Below are 23,580 nucleotides of genomic sequence, written 5' to 3'. Positions count from 1 at the left end.
CGTCACCACCCCGCCACACATGAAATGACAACCCCCTCCCTCCACATGTGCACGAGGTAACAAAGGCCACATTCGTTCACACTCAGTCTCTAGCTGTCATGTGTAATGCACCGAAACCACAGCTACCTTTCCACATCCAGGCCCCACAAAACTTTCCATGGTTTACCCCTAGATGCTTCACATGCCCTGGTTCAATCCATTGACAGCACCTCGACCCCGGTACACCACATCGTTCCAATTCACTCTATTCCTTGCACGCCTTCACCCTCCTGCATGTTCAGGCCGCAATCGCTCAAAATGTGGCCTTATCTGATAACTGTTTCTTTCCTCAACCTTGAAGCTTTGGGACTCTACCCTCTCATGTCTTTCTCAGTAACTACGATGTGATATGTTTTAAAAGACAGGTTTTTTCTGCCTCCAAAATTCATAATTACTTCCTCTTGTCTCTTCTTTTTCCCTTTCATCAACTTCACTGTATTTTGATTACAACATGCCTTGATATGGACTTCTGTTCATGATTGTGGCCTCCAACATAAAAAAAAAGTAAGACAAAACGATGGTATGAGTGAGTAGTCTTATAAAAAACCTGGGAGTACATCAAAAGTGTTTATTGCCAAGGCTATTTAACCAAAAGTTTTGGAGAGAGGGGCAAGTATGCAGTCTGTTGTGGATGAGAGGGCTTGGAAAGTGAGTCAGTTATTGTTCACTGATGATACAGCACTGTTGGCTGATTGAAGTGAGAACTGTAGCAGTTGGTGACTGAGTTTGGTAAAGTGCATGAAAGAAGAAAGTTAAAGAGTAAATGTGAACAAGAGCAAGGTTCAGTAGGGATGAGGGACAAGCAAATTAGGAGGTAAGTTTGAATGGAGAAAAACTGGAGGAAGTGAAGTGTTTTAGATATCTGGGAGTGGATTTAGCAGCAGATGGAACCATGGAAGCAGAAGTGAGTCACAAGGTGGGGGAGGGGGTGAGGGTTCTGGGAGCATTGAAGAATGTGTGGAAGGCAAGAATGTTATCTCTGAGAGCAAAAATGAGTATGTTTGAAGGAATAGTGATTCCAACAATGTTATATGGTTGCAAGGCATGGGCTATAGATAGGGTGGTGCAGAGGAGGGTGGATGTGCTGGAAATGAGATGTTTGAGGACAATATGTGGTGTGAGGTGGTTTGATCGAGTAAGTAATGAAAGGGTAAGAGAGATGTGTGGTAATCAACAGTGTGGTGGTGAGAGCAGAAGAGGGTGTACTGAAATGCTTTGGTCACATTGAGGGATTGAGTGAGGAAAGATTGACAAAGGATATATGTGTCAGAGGTGGAGGGAACGAGAAGTGAGAGACCAAACTGGAGGTGGAAGGATGGAGTGAAAAAGATTTTGAGCGATCAGGCCTGAACATACAGGACGGTGAAAGGCATGTAAGGGACAGAGAGAATTGGAACAATGTGGTATACCAGGGTTGACATGCTGTCAATGGATTGAACCAGGGCATGTGAAGCATCTTGGGTAAACCATGGAAAGGTCTGTGGAGCCTAGATGGATGGATGAAGGCAGCAAGTGTGGATTTGTACATGTGTATATATGTATGTCTGTGTATGTATATGTATGTATACGGTGAAATGTATAGGTACGGATATGTGCATGTGTAGGTGTTTATGTGTATACATGTGTATGTGAGTGGGTTGGGCCATTCTTTCATCTGTTTCCTTACGCTACATCGCTAATGTGGGAGACAGCAACTACGCATAACAAATAAATAAATACTTTAATGTTTTTATGGATGGGGCTATGCATTTCATAAAAGTATGGTGGGGTGATTGTGGCATGATGCTTAACTAAAGAGAAACAACAGAAGTTGCCATACTGATATATGCAAATGACAGTGTGAAACTTAACCACAGAGAAACATAACAGTAAGCTGCCACACTGATGTATGTACATGATAGTGTATGATACTTAACCATGTAGAAATAAAGTGGTAGCTGCCACAGTTGCTGTAAGGATACGATGCTGTGTCATTCACTAACTCAACAGAACATAAGTAAAAGTTAAAGTTGAAGTAAAGTCATTTATGGGAGAAAGAAAATCAAGAGGTGCACTAAGAACTCAGGTGAATGGGAAACCTTAAGCACAGGTGTTGCAAGAAATCTTCATGGAGTACTTATTCTAACACCGATGTTTGATCAGAACCGGTGAAAAATAAGAGCTTTATAGATGAATAACACACAAAATTGTTAGAAAAAACAAAAAGCATGAAAGTCTTTGTGATCTGAAGAAATCATAAGAAACAAACATGCTTGAATGTTTGAAGATGGTATAAGTATAGAGAGAACACGGCAACAAAGAGGTTGATTAAAGCAATATATAATCGTTAATCGTACAGCAGAAAATATGACAGAGAGGAACACTGCAAAAGTGATGGGTAAATGCAATGAGGGACTTAAACTGGGCTTAGGATATTACAAATGCAGATGCTTAAGGAATGATTAAGGATCAAATGCAAAGGAAGTATTTTGTATACGAAGAAAGATGTGTACATGTAGATGCTGGCCTCCCATAACAAATCACCTAGGTGTGCAAGGTCCAAAATAGGAAGCACTTCATAGGCATGAAAACCAGCATGTCACTAACACACTGGGCACTGGTTTAGGATGTGAGTGAACGATTTTTAGAAGCTGTACATATCTGGCTTACACTATGATGGATATTTAGATGGAGGTGAAAATGTTCTTTCAATGATGTTTCAAAATCACATGAAAAAAAAATAAAGGGAAAGAAAGTATGCAGTGGGAAACATCTGTCCTTTAAGAATCCATTTCTCTTCCTCAACAAACTGACTCAAAATACAACAAAGGCCCATCAAACAGATTTAGAGTAAAATTATCCTAATTAGTTTGGAAACTTTAATGCATTACCTTATAATGGTTAATACTGCAAAAGTTCAACATTTCTCCAATAAACCAACTCTTTACCTTAGCAGATGCCGGATGTTCATCAGCTGATTTGTGTATCAAAAAACCATTGGCAAAGAGAACATTAGCTGCAGCCTCATCAGGTACAGTCAGCGTTTGGTATCGGAAAGTAGCTTCTCGCTCGATACGCTGCGATAAACAATCAAACCCATTAGATATGCAGTAGTTACAAAATTTCACAGCAAAAACACATAAAAGTAGTACCTGGCACAGGCTAGGGTATATACACATATAACATTAATGGGTCTGTTTTCATTAAGGCCTCAGCAGCCCATGCTGCCTCAGCTAACATTAAAAAAAAGGTAAAACATTAAATTTTCTGACAAAAATTTTCTACACAAATTATGTGAGTTTTTTATACTTGTTTATCACTACCCACTACTGAGTTTGGTAAAGTGTGTGAAAGAAAGTTGAGAGTAAATGTGAATAAGAGCAAAGTTATTAGGTATAGTAGGGTTGAGGGTCAAGTCAACTGGGAGGTAAGTTTGAATGGAGAAAAACTGGAGGAAGTAAAGTGTTTTAGATATCTGGGAGTGGATCTGACAGCGGATGGAACCATGGAAGCAGAAGTGAATCATAGGGTGAGGGAGGGGACGAAAATTCTGGGAGCCTTGAAGAATGTTTGAAAGTTGAGAACATTATCTCGGAAAGCAAAAATGGGTATGTTTGAAGGAATAGTGGTTCCAACAATGTTGTATGGTTGCGAGGCGTGGGATATGGATAGAGGTGTGCGTAGGAGGGTGGATGTGCTGGATATGAGATGTTTGAGGACAATATGTGGTGTGAGGTGGTTTGATCGAGTAAGTAATGTAAGGGTAAGAGAGATGTGTGGTAATCAACAGTGTGGTGGTGAGAGCAGAAGAGGGTGTACTGAAATGCTTTGGTCACATTGAGGGATTGAGTGAGGAAAGATTGACAAAGGATATATGTGTCAGAGGTGGAGGGAACGAGAAGTGGGAGACCAAACTGGAGGTGGAAGGATGGAGTGAAAAAGATTTTGAGTGATCGGGACCTAAACATGCAGGAGGGTGTAAGGCGTGGAAGGAACAGAGTGAATTGGAACGATGTGGTATACCGGGGCCGACGTGCTGTCAATGGATTGAACCAGGGCATGTGAAGTGCCTGGGGTAAACCATGGAAAGTTCTGTGGGGCCTGGATGTGGAAAGGGAGCGGTGGTTTCGGTGCATTATTACATGACAGCTAGAGACTGAGTGTGAACGAATGGGGCCTTTGTTGTCTCTTCCTAGTGCTACCTCGCTCACATGAGGGGGGAGGGGGTTGTTATTCCACGTGTGGCGGGGTAGCAATGGGAATAAATAAAGGCAGACAGTATGAATTATGTACATGTGTATATATGTATATGTCTGTGTGTGTATATATATGTATACATTGAGATGATCATTATCTTGTGGAGGCTAAGGTGAAGATTTGTATGGGTTTTCAGAAAAGAAGAATGAATGTTGGGGTGAAGAGGGTGGTGAGAGTAAGTGAGCTTGGGAAGGAGACCTGTGTGAGGAAGTACCAGGAGAGACTGAGTACAGAATGGAAAAAGGTGAGAACAATGGAAGTAAGGGGAGTGGGGGAGGAATGGGATGTATTTAGGGAATCAGTGATGGATTGCGCAAAAGATGCTTGTGGTATGAGAAGAGTGGGAGGTGGGTTGATTAGAAAGGGTAGTGAGTGGTGGGATGAAGAAGTAAGAGTATTAGTGAAAGAGAAGAGAGAGGCATTTGGACGATTTTTGCAGGGAAAAAATGCAATTGAGTGGGAGATGTATAAAAGAAAGAGACAGGAGGTCAAGAGAAAGGTGCAAGAGGTGAAAAAAAGGGCAAATGAGAGTTGGGGTGAGAGAGTATCATTAAATTTTAGGGAAAATAAAAAGATGTTCTGGAAGGAGGTAAATAAAGTGCGTAAGACAAGGGAGCAAATGGGAACTTCAGTGAAGGGCGCAAATGGGGAGGTGATAACAAGTAGTGGTGATGTGAGAAGGAGATGGAGTGAGTATTTTGAAGGTTTGTTGAATGTGTTTGATGATAGAGTGGCAGATATAGGGTGTTTTGGTTGAGGTGGTGTGCAAAGTGAGAGGGTTAGGGAAAATGATTTGGTAAACAGAGAAGAGGTAGTGAAAGCTTTGCGGAAGATGAAAGCCGGCATGGCAGCAGGTTTGGATGGTATTGCAGTGGAATTTATTAAAAAAGGGGGTGACTGTATTGTTGACTGGTTGGTAAGGTTATTTAATGTATGTATGACTCATGGTGAGGTGCCTGAGGATTGGCAGAATGCGTGCATAGTGCCATTGTACAAAGGCAAAGGGGATAAGAGTGAGTGCTCAAATTACAGAGGTATAAGTTTGTTGAGTATTCCTGGTAAATTATATGGGAGGGTATTGATTGAGAGGGTGAAGGCATGTACAAAGCATCTGATTGGGGAAGAGCAGTGTGGTTTCAGAAGTGGTAGAGGATGTGTGGATCAGGTGTTTGCTTTGAAGAATGTATGTGAGAAATACTTAGAAAAGCAAATGGATTTGTATGTAGCATTTATGGATCTGGAGAAGGCATATGATAGAGTTGATAGAGATGCTCTGTGGAAGGTATTAAGAATATATGGTGTGGGAGGAAAGTTGTTAGAAGCAGTGAAAAGTTTTCATCGAGGATGTAAGGCATGTGTACGTGTAGGAAGAGAGGAAAGTGATTGGTTCTCAGTGAATGTAGGTTTGCGGCAGGGGTGTGTGATGTCTCCATGGTTGTTTAATTTGTTTATGGATGGGGTTGTTAGGGAGGTAAATGCAAGAGTTTTGGAAAGAGGTGCAAGTATGAAGTCTGTTGGGGATGAGAGAGCTTGGGAAGTGAGTCAGTTGTTGTTCGCTGATGATACAGCGCTGGTGGCTGATTCATGTGAGAAACTGCAGAAGCTGGTGACTGAGTTTGGTAAAGTGTGTGGAAGAAGAAAGTTAAGAGTAAATGTGAATAAGAGCAAGGTTATTAGGTACAGTAGGGTTGAGGGTCAAGTCAATTGGGAGGTGAGTTTGAATGGAGAAAAACTGGAGGAAGTGAAGTGTTTTAGATATCTGGGAGTGGATCTGGCAGCGGATGGAACCATGGAAGCGGAAGTGGATCATAGGGTGGGGGAGGGGGCGAAAATTCTGGGGGCCTTGAAGAATGTGTGGAAGTCGAGAACATTATCTCGGAAAGCAAAATTGGGTATGTTTGAAGGAATAGTGGTTCCAACAATGTTGTATGGTTGCAAGGCGTGGGCTATGGATAGAGTTGTGCGCAGGAGGATGGATGTGCTGGAAATGAGATGTTTGAGGACAATGTGTGGTGTGAGGTGGTTTGATCGAGTGAGTAACATAAGGGTAAGAGAGATGTGTGGAAATAAAAAGAGCGTGGTTGAGAGAGCAGAAGAGGGTGTTTTGAAGTGGTTTGGGCACATGGAGAGAATGAGTGAGGAAAGATTGACCAAGAGGATATATGTGTCGGAGGTGGAGGGAACGAGGAGAAGAGGGAGACCAAATTGGAGGTGGAAAGATGGAGTGAAAAAGATTTTGTGTGATCGGGGCCTGAACATGCAGGAGGGTGAAAGGAGGGCAAGGAATAGAGTGAATTGGAGCGATGTGGTATACCGGGGTTGACGTGCTGTCAGTGGATTGAATCAAGGCATGTGAAGCGTCTAGGGTAAACCATGGAAAGCTGTGTAGGTATGTATATTTGCGTGTGTGGACGTATGTATATACATGTGTAGGGGGGGGTTGGGCCATTTCTTTCGTCTGTTTCCTTGCGCTACCTCGCAAACGCGGGAGACAGCGACAAAGTATAATAAATATAAAAATAAACATTGAGATGTATAGGTATGTATATTTGCGTGTGTGGACGTGTATGTATATACATGTGTATGTGGGTGGGTTGGGCCATTCTTTCGTCTGTTTCCTTGTGCTACCTCGCTAACGCGGGAGAAAGCGACAAAGCAAAATAAATATATATATAAATGAATAGTTAGCAAGTTACTGTCAGGAACAGAAAAAGGAAAGGCACCATCAGCTTACATCTGTTCTGTAGCTGTCATTTGAAATGCCCCAAAACCAGGCCCCCACAGAATTTTCAATGGTCTCCCCCAGCTTCTTAATATGCCCTTGTTCAGTCCACTGACAGCATGTTGCCCTCTGCATAGAACATCACTCCAATTCACTCTATTCCCTGCATGCATTTCACTCTCCTGAATGTTCATGCCCCAATCACTCAAAATATTTTTCATTTTTCACTCCATCCTTCCATCTGTTTGGTCTTCACCTTTTCCCCTCCACTTCTGACACTCATAAACTCTTTCATTCCTTATGGCCAACCATTTCAAAACACTCTCTTCAGCTCTCTCAACCACACTTGCCTGTGCCTTAAAACAAACCCATTTTTGCCATCCTAGATATCACCTTCTCTTTCCACATATTTCTCAACACTCCCAGAACCTTTGCCCCCTTACCCACCCCATGACTCACCTCTGCTTCCATAGTTCCATTCGCTGGCATTTCCAATCCTAGGTACCTGAAACACTCCAATTTCTCTAAATCTCCATTTAAACCCACACCCCATCTAACCCATCCCTTTGCCCTGCTAAAACCTAATAACTATGCTTTTATTCACATTTACTCTTCACTTCCTCATTTCAAGCATACTCCCTAACTCAGTCATCACCCTATGCAGTATCTCACATAAATCTGCCACCAGTAATGTGACATCAACAAAAACAAATAATTCACTTCTCAGATACCCCTCTGTATAGTGCCATTGCATAAAGGAAAAGGGATAAAGGTGAGTGTTCAAATTACATAGGAATAAGCTTGCTGAGTATTCCTGGGAAATTATATGGGAGGGTATTGATTGAGAGGGCAAAGGCATGTACAGAGCATCAGACAGGGAGGGAGCAGTAAGAAATACTTAGAAAAACAGATGGATTTGTATGTAGCATTTATGGATCTGGAGAAGGTATATGATAGGGTTGATAGAGAGGCTTTGTGGAAGGTTTTAAGAGCAAATGGTGTGGGAGGCAAGTTGCCAGAAGCAGTCAAAAGTATTTACCAAGGATGTAAGGCATGTGTACAAGTAGGAAGAGAGGAAAGTGACTGGTTCCCAGTGAATGTCAGTTTGCAGCAGGGGTGCGTGATGTCTCCATGGCTGTTAAATTTGTTTTTGGATGGGGTGGTTAGGGAGGTGATTGCAAGAGTTTTGGAGAGAGGGGCAAGTATGCAGTCTGTTGTGGATGAGAGGACTTGGGAAGTGAGTCGGTTGTTGTTCGCTGATGATACAGCGCTGGTGGCTGATTTGGGTGTGAAACTTCAGAGGTTGGCGTCTGAGTTTGATAAAGTGTGTGAGAGGAGAAAGATGAGAGTAAATGTAAATAAGAGCAAGGTTATCAGATTCAGCAGGGTGGAGGGACAAGTTAACAGGGAGGAAAGTTTGAATAGAGAAAAACTAGAGAAAAAGAAGTTTTAGATATCTGAGAATGTACTTAGCAGTGGATGGAAACATGGAAGTGGGTCACAGGGTGGGGGAGGAGGCAAAGAAACTGGGAGCATTGAAGAATGTGTGGAAGGCGAAAATGTTATCTCAAGAGAGCAAAAATGGGTATGTTAGAAGGAATAGTGGTTCCAACAATGTTATATGGTTGCGAAGCATGGGCTATAGATAGAGTAGTATGGAGGAGGGTGGATGTGTTGGAAGTGAAACGTTTGAGGACAATATGTGATGTGAGGTGGTTTGATCAAGTAAGTAATGTAGGGTAAGAGAGATGTGTGGTAATAAAAAGAGTGTGGTTGAGAGCAGAGGAGGGTGTGTTGAAATGGTTTGGACACATGGAGAAAATGAGTAAGCAAAGATTGACAAAGAAGATATATGTGTCAGAGGTGGAGGGAAGAAGGAGAAGTAGGAGACCTAACTGGAGATGGAAGGATGGAGTGAGAAAGGTTTTGAGCGATCGGGGCCTGAACATACAGGAGGGTGAAAGGCATGCAAGGATTAGAATATATTGGAATGATGTGGTATACTGGGGTTGATGTGCTGTCAATGAATTGAACCAGGGCACGTGAAGCATCTAGGGTAAACCATGGAAAGGTCTGTGGAGCCTAGATGTGGAAAGGGAGCTGTGGTTTCAGTGCATTATACATAACAGCTAGAGACTGAGTGTAAATGAATATGGCCTTTTTGTCTTTTCCTGGCGCTAACTCGCTGGAGGTGAGTGTGTGTGTGTGTGTGTGTGTTATATTCCTGTGTGGTGGGCTGGCGACAGAAATGGATGAAGGCAGCAAGTGTGTGTATATATGTGCATGTCTGTGTATGAATATGTATATATACATTGAAATGTATATGTGCATGTATGGGCGTTTATGTACATATATATGTGTACATGAGTGGTTGGGCCATTCTTCAGCTGTTTCCTTGCACTACCTTGCTGAAGCAGGAAACGGCAATCAAGTATAATAAAAGAATATATAAATGTGTATGTATATGTTGATATGTATACGTGAGTATATGAGTGCTAATGTATATATAAGTATATGAGTGCATAGGCCATTCTTCGTCTGTTTCCAGGCACCATCTCGCTGACACCACCTTACTGATGCGGGAAACAGCTAATTATTATTATTTTTTTTATTATACTTTGTCGCTGTCTCCCGCGTTTGCGAGGTAGCGCAAGGAAACAGACGAAAGAAATGGCCCAACCCCCCCCCATACACATGTATATACATACGTCCACACACGCAAATATACATACCTACACAGCTTTCCATGGTTTACCCCAGATGCTTCACATGCCCTGCTTCAATCCACTGACAGCACGTCAACCCCGGTATACCACATCGCTCCAATTCACTCTATTCCTTGCCCTCCTTTCACCCTCCTGCATGTTCAGGCCCCGATCACACAAAATCTTTTCCACTCCATCTTTCCCCCTCCAATTTGGTCTCCCTCTTCTCCTTGTTCCCTCCACCTCCGACACATATATCCTCTTGGTCAATCTTTCCTCACTCATCCTCTCCATGTGCCCAAACCACTTCAAAACACCCTCTTCTGCTCTCTCAACCACGCTCTTTTTATTTCCACACATCTCTCTTACCCTTACGTTACTCACTCGATCAAACCACCTCACACCACACATTGTCCTCAAACATCTCATTTCCAGCACATCCATCCTCCTGCGCACAACTCTATCCATAGCCCACGCCTCGCAACCATACAACATTCTCGGAACCACTATTCCTTCAAACATACCCATTTTTGCTTTCCGAGATAATGTTCTCGACTTCCACACATTCTTCAAGGCCCCCAGGATTTTCGCCCCCTCCCCCACCCTATGATCCACTTCCGCTTCCATGGTTCCATCCGCTGCCAGATCCACTCCCAGATATCTAAAACACTTCACTACCTCCAGTTTTTCTCCATTCAAACTCACCTCCCAATTGACTTGACCCTCAACCCTACTGTACCTAATAACCTTGCTCTTATTCACATTTACTCTTAACTTTCTTCTTCCACACACTTTTCCAAACTCAGTCACCAGCTTCTGCAGTTTCTCACATGAATCAGCCACCAGCGCTGTATCATCAGTGAACAACAACTGACTCACTTCCCAAGCTCTCTCATCCCCAACAGACTTCATACTTGCCCCTCTTTCCAAAACTCTTGCATTTACCTCCCTAACAACCCCATCCATAAACAAATTAAACAACCATGGAGACATTATATATATAATTATATATAAGTGATTGGTTCTCAGTGAATGTAGGTTTGCGGCAGGGGTGTGTGATGTCTCCATGGTTGTTTAATTTGTTTATGGATGGGGTTGTTAGGAAGGTAAATGCAAGAGTTTTGGAAAGAGGGGCAAGTATGAAGTCTGTTGGGGATGAGAGAGCTTGGGAAGTGAGTCAGTTGTTGTTCGCTGATGATACAGCGCTGGTGGCTGATTCATGTGAGAAACTGCAGAAGCTGGTGACTGAGTTTGGTAAAGTGTGTGGAAGAAGAAAGTTAAGAGTAAATGTGAATAAGAGCAAGGTTATTAGGTACAGTAGGGTTGAGGGTCAAGTCAATTGGGAGGTGAGTTTGAATGGAGAAAAACTGGAGGAAGTGAAGTGTTTTAGATATCTGGGAGTGGATCTGGCAGCGGATGAAACCATGGAAGCGGAAGTGGATCATAGGGTGGGGGAGGGGGCGAAAATTCTGGGGGCCTTGAAGAATGTGTGGAAGTCGAGAACATTATCTCGGAAAGCAAAAATGGGTATGTTTGAAGGAATAGTTGTTCCTACAATGTTGTATGGTTGCGAGGCGTGGGCTATGGATAGAGTTGTGCGCAGGAGGATGGATGTGCTGGAAATGAGATGTTTGAGGACAATGTGTGGTGTGAGGTGGTTTGATCGAGTGAGTAACGTAAGGGTAAGAGAGATGTGTGGAAATAAAAAGAGCATGGTTGAGAGAGCAGAAGAGGGTGTTTTGAAGTGGTTTGGGCACATGGAGAGGATGAGTGAGGAAAGATTGACCAAGAGGATATATGTGTCGGAGGTGGAGGGAGCAAGGAGAAGAGGGAGACCAAATTGGAGGTGGAAAGATGGAGTGAAAAAGATTTTGTGTGATCGGGGCCTGAACATGCAGGAGGGTGAAAGGAGGGCAAAGAATAGAGTGAATTGGAGCGATGTGGTATACCGGGGTTGACGTGCTGTCAGTGGATTGAATCAAGGCATGTGAAGCGTCTGGGGTAAACCATGGAAAGCTGTGTAGGTATGTATATTTGCGTGTGTGGACGTATGTATATACATGTGTATGGGGGTGGGTTGGGCCATTTCTTTCGTCTGTTTCCTTGCGCTACCTCGCAAACGCAGGAGACAGCGACAAAGTATAAAAAAAAAAAAAAAAAAAAAAAAAATATATATATATATATAATTATATATATAATAAATAAAAAAATATAAATCAGTGTCCAGAAAACCCTCAATAATTCAGCATTAACTCAATATAGTCCCAACTGACTAATAACGGAATATACTTGACAACATGGGAGCTAAGCAGATGGCCCAGCTCAAGAGCATGGCACTAACAACATGGCTTTCATTATGGATAACCCTACGTTTATGTTCTCTTACATCATTCTACATTCTCATGTTTTATGAGGTACTGCAAGCTCATAATGTTTTCCAAAGCAAGCTCCTCTGGTTCATTAAGCTCAACTAAACCCTCTGGCAAAAGCTGTGCCAAGTTGAAGTGCTTCATCATTGAAGAAAAGTTAAAAGTGCTGAATAGCATAGACGCTGGTGCCTCCACGTACACTGAGCGAGAAGAGTTTAACCATTTAGTGCTCTCCACAATGTAGTATTAAGTGGCTGAACAGTTCATTTATGTACAATTGTATCACTTGTACAATGAGTGATACACTTTTCACTTACAACATATACAGCTTAAATCAAGTGCATTCGGAGACTAGTGTCCAGCCCCCCTACACACTGCATCATGCATCCTACACCATCACCATCATCCTTTGCACCTCTGTAATTGCCTCAAAACTCCTCTCTGGATGTCACTAATTATCTAATATACGTCTGTCTTCAGTATCAAGTATCTTTTTACTATTATTGTTATCATTATACTTAATCGCTGTCTCCCGCGTTAGCAAGGTAGCGCAAGGAAACAGATGAAAGAATGGCCCAACCCACCCACATACACATGTAGATACATAAATGCCCACACACACTCATATACATACCTACACATTTCAACATATACATACATATACATACATTGAAATATACATATATGAACATGTACATATTCATACTTGCTGCCTTCATCTATTCCCATCGCCACACCGGCACACATGAAATAGCACACACACACAAATTCGGGTTCATGGTGAAGTGCCAGAGGATTGGCAGAATGCATGCATAGTGCCATTGTACAAAGGCAAAGGGATAAAGATGGGTGTTTAAATTACAGAGGTATAAGTTTGTTGAGTATTCCTGAGAAATTATATGGGAGGGTATTGATTGAGAGGGTAAAGGCATATACATAGCATCAGACTGGGGAACAGCAGTGCGGTTTCAGAAGTGGTAGAGGATGTGTGGATCAGGCATTTGCTTTGAAGAATGTAAGAGAGAAATACTTAGAAAAACAGATGGATTTGTATGTAGCATTTATGGATCTGGAGAAGGCACATGATAGGGTTGACAGAGATACTTTGTGGAAGGTACTAAGAGTATATGGTGTGGGAGGTAAGTTGCTAGAAGCAGCAAAAAGTTCATACCAAGAATGTAAGATATGTGTACGAGTAGGAAGAGAGGAAAGTGATTGGTTTCCAGTGAATGTAGGTTTGCGGCAGGGGTACGTAATGTCTCCATGGTTGCTTAATTTGTTTATGGATGGGGTGGTTAGGGAGGTGAATGCAAGAGTTTTGGAAAGAGGGGCAAGTATGCAGTCTGTTGGGGATGAGAGGGCTTGAGATGTGAGTCAGTTTTTGTTTGCTGATAATACAGCGCTGGTGGCTGATTCGGTTGAGAAACTGCAGAAGCTGGTGACTGAGTTTAGTAAAGTGTGTGAAAGAAGAAAGTTGAGAGTAAATGTGAATAAGAGCAAGGTTATTAGCTTCAGTAGGGTTGAAGGACAAGTTAATTGGGAGGTAAGTTTGAATGGAGAAAAACTGGAGAAAGTGAAGTGTTTTAGATATCTGGGAGAAGATTTAGCAGAGGATGGAACCATGGAAGCGGAAGTGAGTCAAAGGGTGGGGGAGGGAGCGAAGGTTCTGGGAGCGTTGAAGAATGTGTGGAAGGCGAGAACGTTATCTCTGAGAGTAAAAATGGGTATGTTTGAAGGAATAGTGGTTCCAACAATGTTATATGGTTGCTAGGCATGGGCTACAGATAGGATTGTGCAGAGGAGGGTGGATGTGTTGGAAATGAAATGTTTGAGGACAATATTTCCATGTTTATTTCAGTATTTACTCTTATTTTGGGGTGATTTTTAATAACTCAGAAAGCCTTAGCCCCATATGTGCAGAATCATTAGGAGATTAATATTACTAGTGCCCTTCGACCTTTCCTGACATTCTTTACCTCACTTAACAGGCTGGCATTACCATCTTTACCTTATTTGTCACATGTAAACTAAATTTCAAAATGTAAGTTTGATCAAGTTAACACATTAAATAAAAATATATGATGTAAAGCACATATTGCAACATTACCTAAAATGTATGCAAAAAATCAGACTTACCCTCAGCATATCCTTGGCCTCTGGAGTGTTACCAACGCAAATAACATCTGGCCCAGCCATAGTTACGGCTGACTTTAGGTGCAAGGATTTCTCCACCTACAAGAGAGGGAGTAGTCTGTTCAACTTGAAATTAATGATAATCAATTACATCTCATTGCCAAAAATGAATAACCTGAACAAATTTCACACAAAGTTCTATTACCTTCTATCATTTTTTCACCAGTGTAATGTATGTAACAATTTGCTATAAACCATCTCTACACCTTTAAATGTTCATAACAATGATAATATTCCATATTATCATCATTATACAATGATAAGATCCCCTTTTATGAAGTTCCTACAGCTTCAAGGATGCATTCCAAGCACAAGCAGGAAATAAAAGACAACTTCAGACCGAGAAGTTCCTCAATGAGACTATACTCCTTTCCTTCGACTGATGATGATATAGCTTTGCCAAAGGTCATTTTTCACTGATGTAACCACTGGCAGGTGGAGTGTGGTAGAATCCAACACTACATCTAAAGACATAAAATTTACAAATGATGATTTGAATAACACCTTAATCTAGAAGTAGGCACCCACCTGCACTCCTGAATCAAAACGAAGGAAGGAATGGTATCTCATTAAGCATGAGACCTATTACGTCAATCTGCACTTACTGAAAATATTAAAAATAAGCTAAACCAGTGTAAAGAAATATATGAAAGACTTGACATCATATGGGAGATCAAAACAATTTTTAAGGAAAATGGTTGAATAGTATAGTGACATCAAAATACTCAGCTGGAACATTACCTCTATGATCTCACGTCTGCAAGAATGTCGAACGCCTCCAGGCAAACCCCTATGTAAATTACCCAATTACAAATGCTACGATCCAAGATCTACTGACATTTGTCAAATTTATGTAAAACGGTCACTAACTCATACACCAATATCTTCCCAAAATACCAATGGATTCCAATACCAATGTATTAAGGTACATAAAGGCAACTCTACACTCAATATACTGAATGCCTATGCACCTGCCAACCTTCTCCACCACACAGATCTAACTTTCTTCATAATGAATGCAAAATGAAGCCTTAAGAATCATACCTCATTTCCCATAGACCACTAAAGTGCTCAACATGCAGAAAGAACTTGGTATTCCAAGCATTGAAGACAGAATACTTGAAATCAGCCTTATGAGAGGACTGAAACTTTTGTGTGGTGATCCAGAAAGCGTTGTCTCTACAGAACTGTTAAACCATATATGCCATGGCACAAGTGAATAAAAAATGGATCCATATAACACCCAACCACATGACTGCCTGGAGTACATAATCTGTATTAAATCATGGAGCAGCAGCAATTCCTGCCTTCCTGGCAGATATCTCCCTTTAACATCACTGCACCTGAGAATCTTTTTTTTTTTTTTTTTTTTTTTTTTTTTTTTTTTTTATACTTTGTCGCTGTCTCCCGCGTTTGCGAGGTAGCGCAAGGAAACAGACGAAAGAAATGGCCCAACCCCCCCCCCCATACACATGTACATACACACGTCCACACACGCAAATATACATACCTACACAGCTTTCCATGGTTTACCCCAGACGCTTCACATGCCTTGCTTCAATCCACTGACAGCACGTCAACCCCTGTATACCACATGACTCCAATTCACTCTATTTCTTGCCCTCCTTTCACCCTCCTGCATGTTCAGGCCCCGATCACACAAAATCTTTTTCACTCCATCTTTCCACCTCCAATTTGGTCTCCCTCTTCTCCTCGTTCCCTCCACCTCCGACACATATATCCTCTTGGTCAATCTCTCCTCACTCATTCTCTCCATGTGCCCAAACCATTTCAAAACACCCTCTTCTGCTCTCTCGACCACGCTCTTTTTATTTCCACACATCTCTCTTACCCTTACGTTACTTACTCGATCAAACCACCTCACACCACACATTGTCCTCAAACATCTCATTTCCAGCACATCCATCCTCCTGCGCACATCTCTATCCATAGCCCACGCCTCGCAACCATACAGCATTGTTGGAACCACTATTCCCTCAAACATACCCATTTTTGCTTTCCGAGATAATGTTCTCGACTTCCACACATTTTTCAAGGCTCCCAAAATTTTCGCCCCCTCCCCCACCCTATGATCCACTTCCGCTTCCATGGTTCCATCCGCTGACAGATCCACTCCCAGATATCTAAAACACTTCACTTCCTCCAGTTTTTCTCCATTCAAACTCACCTCCCAATTGACTTGACCCTCACCCCTACTGTACCTAATAACCTTGCTCTTATTCACATTTACTCTCAACTTTCTTCTTCCACACACTTTACCAAACTCAGTCACCAGCTTCTGCAGTTTCTCACATGAATCAGCCACCAGCGCTGTATCATCAGCGAACAACAATTGACTCACTTCCCAAGCTCTCTCATCCCCAACAGACTTCATACTTGCCCCTCTTTCCAGGACTCTTGCATTTACCTCCTTTACAACCCCATCCATAAACAAATTAAACAACCATGGAGACATCACACACCCCTGCCGCAAACCTACATTCACTGAGAACCAATCACTTTCCTCTCTTCCTACACGTACACATGCCTTACATCCTCGATAAAAACTTTTCACTGCTTCTAACAACTTGCCTCCCACACCATATATTCTTAATACCTTCCACAGAGCATCTCTATCAACTCTATCATATGCCTTCTCCAGATCCATAAATGCTACATACAAATCCATTTGCTTTTCTAAGTATTTCTCACATACATTCTTCAAAGCAAACACCTGATCCACACATCCTCTACCACTTCTGAAACCGCACTGCTCTTCCCCAATCTGATGCTCTGTACATGCCTTCACCCTCTCAATCAATACCCTCCCATATAATTTACCAGGAATACTCAACAAACTTATACCTCTGTAATTTGAGCACTCACTCTTTTCCCCTTTGCCTTTGTACAATGGCACTATGCACGCATTCCGCCAATCCTCAGGCACCTCACCATGAGTCATACATACATTAAATAACCTTACCAACCAGTCAACAATACAGTCACCCCCTTTCTTAATAAATTCCACTGCAATACCATCCAAACCTGCTGCCTTGCCGGCTTTCATCTTCCGCAAAGCTTTTACTACCTCTTCTCTGTTTACCAAATCATTTTCCCTAACCCTCTCACTTTGCACACCACCTCGACCAAAACACCCTATATCTGCCACTCTGTCATCAGACACATTCAACAAACCTTCAAAATACTCATTCCATCTCCTTCTCACATCACCGCTACTTGTTATCACCTCCCCATTTACGCCCTTCACTGAAGTTCCCATTTGCTCCCTTGTCTTACGCACCCTATTTACCTCCTTCCAGAACATCTGGAATCTAAGAGAATCTAAGAATCTGAGAATCTGAGAATCTAAATACATATAATCTTCACCTTCAACACTTAGCCAAAACCATAGCTCTTGAACATATACAAAAACTCTAGACTGAAAATAACATAGCCCAGTGCGTCGATAATGATGGTTCTTGCAATTCTGCTACTGGGAGGGCAGGCAAAGCTGTCACTCTGATCCAGTCAAATGGTAATAGATTAGAGGAAAATGTTAAAATAAACAATTAAGCATCTACCCTACAAAATGAATTATCCGCCATACTTATTGCTCTTGAGCTGGTAGAAATCACTGTCACAGACAGTTTAATTACCTCTAATTCTTTATCTTCACTACTTGCCCTTACCTCCCTGAGATTGGAGTATAACATGTTGGTCTCTGAAGCCAGAGACAAATATTCAAACATTATTGATCAAGGGGTCCAAATAAAACTGTTATGGATTCTATCTCATACAGGCTTCTGTGAGCAAAACAAAGTTGATATCTTAGCTAAACTTGAATTTAGTAAAGACCATGTTGAAAACAACATTGGGTTATCAATTATAAACATCAAAATTTGAAGCATAAAGACATGTTCAGATAAATACAAGAAACATTTTCCATCACAGTGAAATGTGTAGAGTAAAATATGCATATGTAGAAAGTAATACAATCAGCAGATTACAAGATGTTGTAACTACTATACTATAAGGTACTATTGGCACTGAGGCCTATCTGGAAATGTTAATCATGTGAATAGTAAAATATGTGGTCAAAGATTCGGACACAAACTAGAACACTATGTCTTACAAATGTGAAAATTTAAGAGCCCTTTAGAGATAGGTCTAAACAAACCCTGCAAGAAACATCACAGCACCTTACTGCTAATAACAAAATACCTGCAATCTTAAGTGTGTATCCGCTTATTGCATTTAGTTGGTAAAACTTGCCATAGGAAACCATGTATTTATGTAATGAAATGTCTTCAATGAATTGTAACATCCTATGTAATATCAACCCTGACAAAGACCCTTTGTGAACTCTGTAATCCTTTTGCTCTACTGTTCATGGAATGATCATGTGGTGGACAATCAATTTGCTGGTGTAACCAGCACAAATCAATGAAATCAGTAATCATGCACCTGGGAAAGTAAACTATGGAAGCACAAAAAGACTGAAAAAGGTATTGGTGTAAGAAAAAAAAAAGACAAACTAGCAATCCTTGATAGGAGAGGGTGCAATGTTAAAACATGCAGCATATCACCAAGTAGTACAGTAATGCAGAGTGAATATTACCATACAGAAACACCCCTACTTTCTGTATGTCTACTTCTTTTATTGAAGATAATGCACATACAGAAACTTAAATAGCATTGTTTTATTATTTCATATCAATCAACAATCTCATTATAGAGATGAGATTAAGAACCTGTGTCACACTTGTTCGTCCTGCTAATAAATGTGTCATCCTATGAGAATATGTGATGGTCTATTCTTTTTCTATATCTGATAAAATAGTATCAGCAGCATGTTTAGAGAGTTAATGTTTGCTTACTATAAACAGAAATGATATCTCAATGAAATTCTATCCAATTATATTTATGATGCCCATTACCTCCAAGAACTCACTTCAAGGGGGTGGCCATGGCAAAAGAATCTTTACTTATCCCTGTTCTTACATGTCTCCCTTGCATAAACCATTCCATGCATTCTTACACCATTTCTCCCTTTTAGTGCTCTTCCACTCAATATATAATGATATTCAATGATAAGAACTAATAACACTAGCTTATGGATACCTATGTAAGGAGAAATCTTACATGTCTTACCTTAATTGGAGTGCAAGGGAACTCTGGAAAGGCTGAAGCCAGAGCACAAGCTCCAGCCTGATTGGTCCGAGATGACAATCCAACAAAGAATTCTTTACCTGAAAGATTTATTTCTAAATGTCAATCTAAAAACAAGTCAGATAAGAAAACCTGACACTAAGTTGGATTTTGTCAACATAAAGTCAACCTTTCTTGGACAGATTTTTCACATAAGTTTTCAAAAGAATAATTAAGAAAGCATGGAAAGAACTTACAGATGTTTCTAAAAATATGTACAGTATTAATGATCATACCTAAAACACTATACCAATCTGAGATATATTTTTTTCACAGTTCAACGCCATTTCCTGCATTAGCAAGGTAGTGCCAGGAACAGAAGAAGAAAGGCCACATTTCCTCAAATCCATTCTCTAGCTGTTATTATTATCATTATCATTATCATTATTATTATTATCATTACTATCGTTGTCTTATTCTTATTATTATTATCATCATCATACTATTATCCCATGACTCCTTTTAACAGTGTGAAGGTATACCAGGAGAGACTGGTTGAAGAAGAGCAAAAGGTGAGAGTAAATGAAGCGAGGGGCATGGGTGAGGAATGGGAGGTATTTAGGGAAGCAGTGATGGCATGCGCATGTGAAAGGTGGAAGGTGTGCAGATTAGAAAGGGTAGTGAGTGGTGGGATGAAGAAGATGCTAGTGAAACAGAAAAGAGAAGTGCTTGCATGCTACTTACAGGGATGCAGTGCAAATGATTGGGAGATTATAAGAGAAAGCAGCAAGAGGTCAAGAGGAAGGTGCAGGGGTTGAAAAAAAAAAAAGGAAAAATGAGAGTTGGAGTGAGAGAGTATCATTAAACTTCAGGGAGTATAAAAAGATGTTTTGGAAGGATGCAAATAATGCACAAAAGACAAGAGAACGAATGGAAACATTGGTGAAGGGGTCAAAAGGACAAGTGATAACTAGTAGTGATGAAGTGAAGATGAGATGGAGTGAATATTTTGAGGGACTGTTAAAAGTGTTTGATGATAAAGTGGCAGATGAAGGGTGTTTTGGTTGGGATGGTACATGGAGAGAGAGTCAGGAATAAGGGTTTGGTGAAAAGAAGATAGGTGGAGAAAGCCTTATGTAAAATGAAATGCGGCAAAGCGGCTGGAGTGGATGGGATTGTAGTAGAATTTATTAAGAAAGCAGGTGAATGTGTCGTTGATTGGTTGGTAAGGATATTCAGTGAATGTATGGATTATGATGAGGTGTCTGATGATTGGCAGAATACATGTATAGTGCCACTGTATAAAGGCAAGGGGGTAAAAGGAGAGAGTTCAAACTACAGAGGTATACGATTATTGAGTATACCTGGTAAGTTGTATGGGAGGGTACTGATTGAGAGTGAATGCATGTACAGAGCATCAGATTGGGGAAGATCAGTGTGGTTTCAAAAATGGAAGAGGATGTGTGGATCAAGTGTTTGCTGTAAAGAATGTGAGAAATATTTAGAAAAACATACACTTGTATGTGGCACTGATGGGTCAAGAAAGATGCTTTGTGGAAGGTTTTAAGAATATATGGAGTGGGAGATAAGCTGCTACATACAATGACAAATTTTAATCATGGATGTAAAGCATGTGCATGAGTAGAAGGAGAGGAGAGTGAATCGTTCTATGGGAAGGTTGGTCAGTGGCATGGGTCTGTGATGCCACCACGACTCTTTAATTTGTTGATAGATGTGGTGTTGAGGGAGGTAAATGTAAGGTTTCGAGAGAGGGGCAAGTATGCAGTCCGTGGGGGATAAAAGGGTCTGGAAGTGAATCAGTTGTTCTTTGGTGATGATACAGTACTTATGGCTGTTTGGAGTGAAAAACTGCAAAAGTTGGTGACTGAATTTGGAAAAGTGCATGAAAGGAGTATGTTGAGAATACGTGTGAATAACAAGAAGTTATCAGGTTTAGCAGAGTTGAGGGAAAAGTTAGTTGGGATGTAAGTTTGAACAGAGTAAAATTGGAGGAAGTAAAGCATTTTAGATATCTGGGAGTGGACTTGGCAGCAAATGGAACCATGGAAGCGGAAGCGAGTCATGAGAGGAGGGGGCGAAATTTCTGGGAGTGCTGAAGAATGTGCAGAAAGAGAGAACGCTATTTGGGAGGGCAAAAATGGGTATGTTTAAAGGAACAGTAATCTCAAATATATTATATAATTGTAAGGCATGGGTTACAGGTAGGGCTGTGAGGGGGAGGGTGGAGGTGTTGGAAATGAAATGTTTGAGGACAATATGTAGTGATGTGGTTCGATCAAGTAAGTAATGAAAGGGTAAGAGTGCTGTGTAGTAACAAAGAGTGTGTGGCTGAGAGAGCAGAAGAGTGTGTTTTGAAATGGTTTGGACATATGGAGAGAATGAGCGACGACAGGTTTACAAAGAGGATATGTGTCAGTAGCGGAAGGAACAAGGAAAAGGGAGACCAAACGGGAGATGGAAGGATGGAGTGAAAAAGACCTTAAGCGATCTGAGCCTGAACATGCAGGAGGGTACAAGGTAAGCAAAGAAGAGAGCAGATTGGAATGATGTGGTATACTGGGGCCAACATGCTGTTAATGGACTGAACCAGGGCATGTGAAACATCTGGGATAAGCCATGGAAAAGTCTGTGGGGCATGGATATGGATAGGGAGAGCATAGTTTTGGTGCATTACACATGACAGTCCATGTATGAATGCGGCCATTCTTCATTTGCTTCCTGGCACTACATCACTGACTCAAGGGGTGGCAATCAGGTATGGGGAAGAAGAGAATAATGTGTATAACTTTTGTCTTTTCTTTTATACTTCTGTGACGTTTCCTGTGAGCGGTGAGGCGTTGGGATAGAAGAAAAATAATGTGTTAATATGTACACTGATGATACAGCGCTGGTGGCTGATTTGGGTGAGAAACTGCAGAAGTTGGTGACTGAGTTTGGTAAAGTGTGTGAAAGAAGAAAGCTGAGACTAAATGTGAATAAGAGCAAGGTTATTAGGTACAGTAGGGTTGAGGTACAAGTCAATTGGGAGGTAAGTTTGAATGGAGAAAAACTGGAGGAAGTGAAGTGTTTTAGATATCTGGAAATGGATTTGGCAGCGGATGGAACCATGGAAGCGGAAGTGAATCATAGGGTGGGGGAGGAGGCGAAAGTTCTGGGAGCGTTGAAAAATGTGTGGAAGTCGAGAATGTTATCTTGGAAAGCAAAAATGGGTATGTTTGAAGGAATAGTGGTTCCAACCATGTTATATGGTTGCAAGGTGTGGGCTATAGATAGAATTGTGGGGAGGAGGGTGGATGTGCTGGAAATGAGATATCTGAGGACAATATGTGGTGTGAGGTGGTTTGATCGAGTAAGTAATGAAAGGGTTAGAGAGATGTGTGGTAATAAAAAGAGTGTGGTTGAGAGAGCAGAAGAGGGTGTTTTGAAATGTTTTGGTCACATGGAGAGAATGAATGAGGAAAGATTGACCAAGAGATATATGTGTCAGAGGTGGAGGGAACAAGAAGTGGGAGACCAAATTGGAGGTGGAAAGATGGAATGAAAAAGATTTTGAGTGATCGGGGCCTGAACATGCAGGAAGGTGAAAGGCGTGCAAGGAATAGAGTGAACTGGAACAATGTGGTATACCGGAGTCGCCATGCTGTCAATGGATTGAACCAGGGCATATGAAGCGTCTGGGGTAAACCATGGAAAGCTTTGTGGGGCCTGGATGTGGAAAGGGAGCTGTGGTTTCGGTGCATTATACATGACAGCTAGAGACTGAGTATGAACGAATTTGGCCTTTTTTGTCTTTTCCCAGTGCAACCTCACGCACATGCGGGGGGAGGGGGTTTTCATTCCATGTGTAGTGGGGTGGCGATGGGTCATCAAAGAACAACTGACTCACTTCCAAAGCCCTCTCACCCAAAACAGACTGCATACTTGCCTCTCTCTCCAAAACTCTTGCATTCACCTCTCTAGCAACCCATCCATGCGCAAATTAAACAACCATGGCCATGGAGACATCACCCATCCCTGCCACAAACTGACATTAACTGGGAACCAATCACTTTCCTCTCTTCCTACCTGTACACACGCCTTACATGCTTGATAAAAACTTTTCACTGCTTCTAGCAACTTACCTCCCACACCATATACTTTTAATACC

The 23,580-nt window shown here is 41.5% G+C and overlaps 1 protein-coding gene across 1 annotated transcript in view; it reads right to left on the bottom strand.

The window, feature by feature from the left end:
- Window positions 1–23,580, bottom strand: part of LOC139752574 (N(G),N(G)-dimethylarginine dimethylaminohydrolase 1) — a 111,997-nt gene that overhangs the window by 33,947 nt on the left and 54,470 nt on the right. Inside the window, exons 5-7 of the mRNA XM_071668331.1 lie at window positions 19,416–19,528; window positions 14,208–14,303; window positions 2,967–3,095 (exon numbers count right to left, since the gene is read on the bottom strand). Coding sequence (XP_071524432.1) covers window positions 2,967–3,095; window positions 14,208–14,303; window positions 19,416–19,528 — 338 coding nt within the window. The remainder of the gene's footprint in view (window positions 1–2,966; window positions 3,096–14,207; window positions 14,304–19,415; window positions 19,529–23,580) is intronic.

This window comes from Panulirus ornatus, chromosome 13, assembly GCF_036320965.1.
Source record: "Panulirus ornatus isolate Po-2019 chromosome 13, ASM3632096v1, whole genome shotgun sequence".
Classification (NCBI taxonomy): domain Eukaryota; kingdom Metazoa; phylum Arthropoda; class Malacostraca; order Decapoda; family Palinuridae; genus Panulirus; species Panulirus ornatus.
The sequence above is the reverse complement of the archived record's forward strand: the minus strand, read 5'-3'. Positions and strand labels throughout refer to the sequence as shown.